The sequence below is a fragment of the Penaeus monodon genome, chromosome 8, assembly GCF_015228065.2.
Source record: "Penaeus monodon isolate SGIC_2016 chromosome 8, NSTDA_Pmon_1, whole genome shotgun sequence".
Classification (NCBI taxonomy): domain Eukaryota; kingdom Metazoa; phylum Arthropoda; class Malacostraca; order Decapoda; family Penaeidae; genus Penaeus; species Penaeus monodon.
In genome coordinates, this window is record NC_051393.1 from 34,896,025 (window position 1) to 34,902,191 (window position 6,167).

Here is a 6,167-nt window from a genome sequence, read left to right on the forward strand (position 1 = left end):
CCTTCATTATTATATCCTCTCCTGCTTTCATTGTTTCTCTCCATCCATTTCATTCTTTTTACATTTATTGTTTCCTATGCACCTTGCACCTTACTGTAACACATCTAATAATCCCGTAGTTGGAGAAGCTGGAAAATGATGATGTGATGCAGTTTGTATATGAGTCTCTCCTAAAGACATTAAGCATAGGGGAAGGAGACATTGAGGTATGTGAAGATGCTACTTAAACCATCAAGTATTCAGTTATAATATTGATTAAAACTTTTTAAGTTTTGTCAATTATGAGAAACTGTATATAAAAGTATATATTCATGTTGTCTCATCATATAAATGAATTATATTTGAAAAAAATATTTTGTAAAATACAGGAGTGCAAACAAAGGTAACAGAAACTTCATTGTAATGTGTGCAGGAATACTTATTGTCAACTATCTCTAAAATTTAGTGACTTTCAGGTTTCTGTGGGAAATCAAGGCTCACAGTATTCTTCTCTGCTAGTCCGTCTACCATTGAGTCTCCAAGATGTACCACCAGTTCTAGTTGATGCCAACACAGGCCCAGCAACAAGCTTACTTCATGTCACATTTCAGGGAGTAAGCTCAAACGTTTGTAAAAATCAGATGCTTCTCATGTTTACGGATGTACATCATATGTCTGGAACATGTACAGAAAATGGGTTCATTTTTAATAAATTGGTCATAGGTATATGCACTGCTGTCCAATGGGGTTTGTTTTGTCAATTTTGTTTACATGCTTAGTCACCAAGGAGTCAATTAGGCTACTAGATCTACATGAGCTTTCAGGAAAAAAGTTTATTTCTGATAATATTATTATGCATGTTAACATTATTATTATTATTTTGATCTTATTATCCCAAGGCCTCTGGGAGAATCTGGGGATCGCTGGGCCTCCGCTCTGGGGAGTATGAGCACCTGGCTGTGCTTGCCTCTGAGGCATGTTTCAGACCTAGCCAGTGTGTCACACTTGACGCACTGCACCAATGAAGTGATATTCAAGAGTGCATTATATTCAGTTTAATCACTAGACTGAACCTGTAGTAACCTAATTATGTACATAAGAGTCCATTTCATTAGATGTGTTACACTCCCTGCACAAGATGGAGTCTGGTTTTATTGAAGGATAAAAAAAAAAAAAAAAAAACTCACTTTCACAAATCTTACTGTTAAGAAATAAGAGATTGTATGCATTTATATACAAGACTGCTACTCCCATGGCTTTAGTACTTCCCATTTGGATTGTCATACTGGTAGAGTGCCATATGACAATCTGAGTAGTTGGCATAAGGAGACTGATCATGTAAGCTAGAAACATTATTTACAGGTTCACAGCAGCAACAAGAGAGTGCAGTGTTTTGGTGTATGAGATCTAGGCATAGCAGGTGAATGATTTATGTGCTAAATATTGCCTAACATACAAAACACAAGCCAATTGAAGCATTACATGTCCTGCTCTCTCTCAGGCAATGCCCAAGAGCATTTGGCATGTGGGCATGATGGTACGTTATAATGCATCTTAGTAACATAACATGAATAACCAGTTGACCAGAGCCATGCCAAAATCAGCCATGATGTTAACCCCATGTCATCCAGAGGCTAAGGGTTAACTATACTTATAATTATCAAATTATTGTTATTATTATTATTATTATTATTATTATTATTATTATTATTATATATTTTTTTTATTGCAACACATAGACAAAGGAGGTGTGATTAGAAAGGCTTAGTAACAAACTTCTTGATTACTAAGGACCTATAGAGCCTTCTGTGTGTAAAAAAAAAGGGTAAATTAAAGTCACAGTGCATATGACAATTACAGAATACTTTCCATCCCAGCATCAACAGGTTGACAGTAGCAGAGAGATATGATTTGAATTGGATCCTGATGTTTCACTGTCATCATGTGGCCCAAAATATGGGTATTAGGCTTACTTGAATGTCTACTCTGATGAGTGTGCAATGACAAGACTCCATGCCTCCCCTTTGCAATGTTATTGTCTCTTTTTCTGCCTGAGCATTTTTAGCTTTTTTACCATTTTCCAATGTTTATATTTGTCACTTGATTAGCTTTATCCAAATGGTAATAGACCGTTTCCTTTGGCACAGACTATGTATCTTCTCTCTAGGTAATCCATTACTTAGTTCAATAATCATGATAACAATAAGTAACATTTTGTTATTTGTGTCTTTTTTTTTTTTTTTTTTTTTTTTTAATATTCAGTTTTCAGTAATACAACCTATGCCACTCATCACAGGAGCCAGGAATAGGATCCTGAGCATGCAAATAGTTATGGCTCATGGAGAGTACATTCTACACTCATTTATCAGTGAAAATAATGCAAAGCCCCTTCATAAACGACAAATGAGTGATCATTTGTGGTGAGTCATTTCCATCACCCTGGCCTTCAGCCAAATTTTCCCATGATGGCATGTTCACATTAACTACAGTGCAAATTAGATTTTTTCAAGATGTGATGCGTACAGTCTTAAACATGCCTTCAGACATGTAAGTTAAAGAAATTTAGTAAGATTTTTGCAATGTAATTTAACATTTTGGCTAATGTGTAATCCCACATGGAGATTTGAATAAAAATGTGCCTTGGAAATGCAGTCTCACAAGGCATTTTGATTTCAGACGGAAGGAGTGTTCATTCCCAAATTACACCTGTCACCTAGAATTGAGTCACTTATAGGGGGTGCCTCAACATTAGCACTCCCAGCTGTGCCACCTGGAGCCTGCCTTATGGACTATGTAGAAAGGATTTTGCAACTGCTTGAACAGAGGGTACGCAAGGCTGTGCTAAGTTTTGAAATGAGGAAGCAGTTTGTTGCACAGGTATGTACTACTATGTATTGGATGGTCTAAGCAAGTTAAGCATAAGGATAATTAAATATTCCATTATATTGACTTATTGTTTGCTGGATTTCATTATTCCACTAGCTAAACTTAACAGGTTAAATCAAATGTTTATGTGTAAGGTCATATTAGATTCACATCGTTAGTTTGAATATAGTAATTACATCTGCTGCTAAAAAGAAGGCAAAGTGGAGAGGCCACATTTTGTTGGATTCAGTGATTAGGTTAGGTGTTTTGTGATATGTTATGTTTAACCCAACAACCACAGGTTTATGTTCTGTCCCCTGTATTTTTTTGTAAATTTTGTTACATACAGATGCTCCACATACACTCAGCCGGCAAAGAGTCTATCTGTAGACCCTAGTGACCGATCCTGATTTCCCTATTGCTTGCATTGGTGGTAAAATGTGTTTTTCTTTTTAATAAAATTAATATATGTTCTTTTATTATTGTTGTTGATGTTATGATTTTTAAATTTTTATATAAATTTTAGTATCATTTAAGACAAGGAAATAATACAAAAGACCCTTTCCAAAAGTCAAGGAAAAGAGTAAACAGATGAAAGAGGTAGGACTAATAATTGACTCCTTGGTGGTTAAGCACTTGTAGAGCCATCTATATGTAAATACAATAAATGAACTTATATTACAGTGGGCATGGTATGAATTCTTGCCATCCATGCCAATTGGGTTAACATGTTGGTGCCAGGGTAAAAATTAACTGTCTTAACACTGCTATTGGGGACTACTGACAGCCATCTGAATTTTCTGTCAGGACATTCACTGGGTGCAATCAGCTCAGCCCTCTTGCTTCTGGAAGTTTCAGCATGCTCGGGGGGCAGTTTATGGAATGAGGAAAACTATTTTTATGTGTTTAGGTTTTGAAGCTTATCTTAATCCATATCACATGTGTTAAGAAGGACATCAGTTTATATTGTAGTGTGTACTCCATATTACTGTTTGTGCTTTACTGTATAGAAGCTGTGTTCATAGAGAGTACAAAAACACTAAATATGACTATTTTTTTATTTTTACTTAAAAAAAAAAAAAAAATCTTAATATAATTGCACCTGTATTTTTTTGCAATTGTGAATAGATATTCAAGGGGCTCCCTGAAGCCCATGTTATTTCTTGAAACTGGATGCTGGGCACTTGACATATGTCTCCTTTTTTCTCTGGTGCTGTCTCCAACAATGGGCACATCTCTTTTATGGACAGAATGGTATGTCCTCAGGCATGTGGATGTTGGCAGGAGGAAAATCATCAACAGTAATAGCAGAAGCAGGAAATATATTTTGCCATTTTTCTGTCTACTACTACCCAAGGAAATTTAAGATGATCTAGTAGATAGAATTTTTTTTTGTATCAACTTTGTCTTCTGGATTGCAGGGTGTGCTCTGTCAGCTGGTTGCCCAAGTCATTCCCCCTTCATCCCAACTTTTTAGTAGCAGGGTGACTATGTTGCTGGTGTGTGAAGTAGACAAAGTTGTTACAGGCCATTTATCCTTCCACTTTAGTGCTATCATGTCTATTGGGGTGCTGCAGCAGTCCTCACTTCCTCTCCCTTTTGCTGTCTCTCTCCATCTGTTGGCTTGAACTTAACAGCACACTTGGTCTGCAAATAATGGATGAATGATGGGAGAGAACACCTGTTGTTGGTGTGAAGCTCACAGACTGTGTCAAAAAGTTGACCTCTTACCATTATATCCACTACCATGTTTATATTGGCAGGAAATGCCTCACAATCCTATCCCATGTACACCTTGGGGGCAGTTAGGTACCCTGCCTCTGATCGGTCAATGTACACATTGATTACTCTTCCTATTCTCTTACTGATGGTGTCCCCAGAGAGCCCACAAACTTTCATCCACAGCAGTGATCTTACTGGGGTTGAGTACAGAAGAAAACTACCTGCCCAGAATGTCAAGGACCAGCCACAACTTCTATAAGAACTTTGACCTCAAGAGAGGCAGAGAACCCAAAGCACCATGGGACATTCTCCCTCTTCCTCCAGAGCAAGGAGATACCAGAGGCATTAAGATTCCATCAATGCCTAGTGTATGAGCCAAGTCAAGTTATTATCATGTCGTGGAGGTGATACCTGACATGGAGTCGGATAGTTATTTACATTATTTACCTGTGAAAATAGTAGAACCATGCAGAAACAAGTCAGCATGCAAAAGAGACCAAGTAGTTCTTTTCACTATTCAGATGATGGGAGAAAATTCACCAGAATGATTCCTTGTCCAGCACTTATGGTCAGTGGCATCCTTGTTGGAGGAATGGCAGAACAGACAGGGGAGAGTCCTCAAACATTTCTCAAACAAAGAACACTCCTGGATGTGGAAGGCTGGGGCTATCTACTGCCTCCTCCTTAAAACTGAGGGAGCAAATGGCAGGTGAGGACTGAGGTCTCCAAGAGGAAGCTGATGTGACATGTTCCTTTCGCATGTTCTTGCAGCCAGTAAGGACAGTCCACAGGCTTAGAACTGGGGTGCATGATGTGATGTGAAAATGGATGGAAAAAAATGTGATGTGCTAAATACAAACAAATCTTTAATATAGGGAATTATGAAGGTATTTTACCTTGACAGACAACCATCACCACTGCAAAGACTAGAATGAGACTTGGCTGAAGCTATACCCAGCTTCATACTGAAATAATCCATGAAGGCTATAACCATACCCATGGCTAATTACCATTAGATAATGGTAATTAGCCATTATCTAATTACAATAGATAATGGCTGTTGTAATTATCTTACAACAGCCAGTTGTAAGATAATTAAACAAAACAATTTTGATTTATGGGGTAACCAATAATTTTTCTTTTACATAAAATTGGATTGAGTCCTATTAAATGTGGATGTTTACATACATATATACCTCCTTGAAAATTATAACCACCCAATGGCCAGTTTTAATATTGGGAAAATCACAATGTACCTGCTCTTCAAAGTGATATAAGCCCCTTTAAAATTGGTTATATAACCATATTTCAGAGAATGTATGGTATACTATCATTTTGAGGTATTGTACCATCTAGTGACTGAATACTGTTTAGTGTTGATATTTCTGTGTACCTCTATTCATCTGCTTTGTACATCACTGGCAATGTATTTTACACAATTATCTTAACTCTAGAGTGATGCCATGGTCTCATTATGTTTAACATCTAACTGACTTAACCCTTTCCCGACGGGTAGTATTCATATGGCCTGGGCCTCGTTGCCGGGAGGCCTAGCATGTCGACCATCATGCAATACAGCAATACCGACTTGATACCTTTCT

General features: G+C 37.3%; 1 protein-coding gene across 1 annotated transcript in view; it reads left to right on the top strand.

Moving 5' to 3' along the window:
* Positions 1-119: 119 nt before the first annotated feature.
* LOC119576318 (BRISC and BRCA1-A complex member 2-like) overlaps positions 120-6,167 on the top strand; it is a gene marked incomplete at its 5' end in the record, with an annotated part of 9,822 nt that continues 3,774 nt past the window's right edge. Inside the window, 3 exon segments of the mRNA XM_037923939.1 lie at positions 120-206; positions 456-593; positions 2,656-2,856. Of these exon segments, the coding sequence (XP_037779867.1) occupies positions 120-206; positions 456-593; positions 2,656-2,856 (426 nt within the window).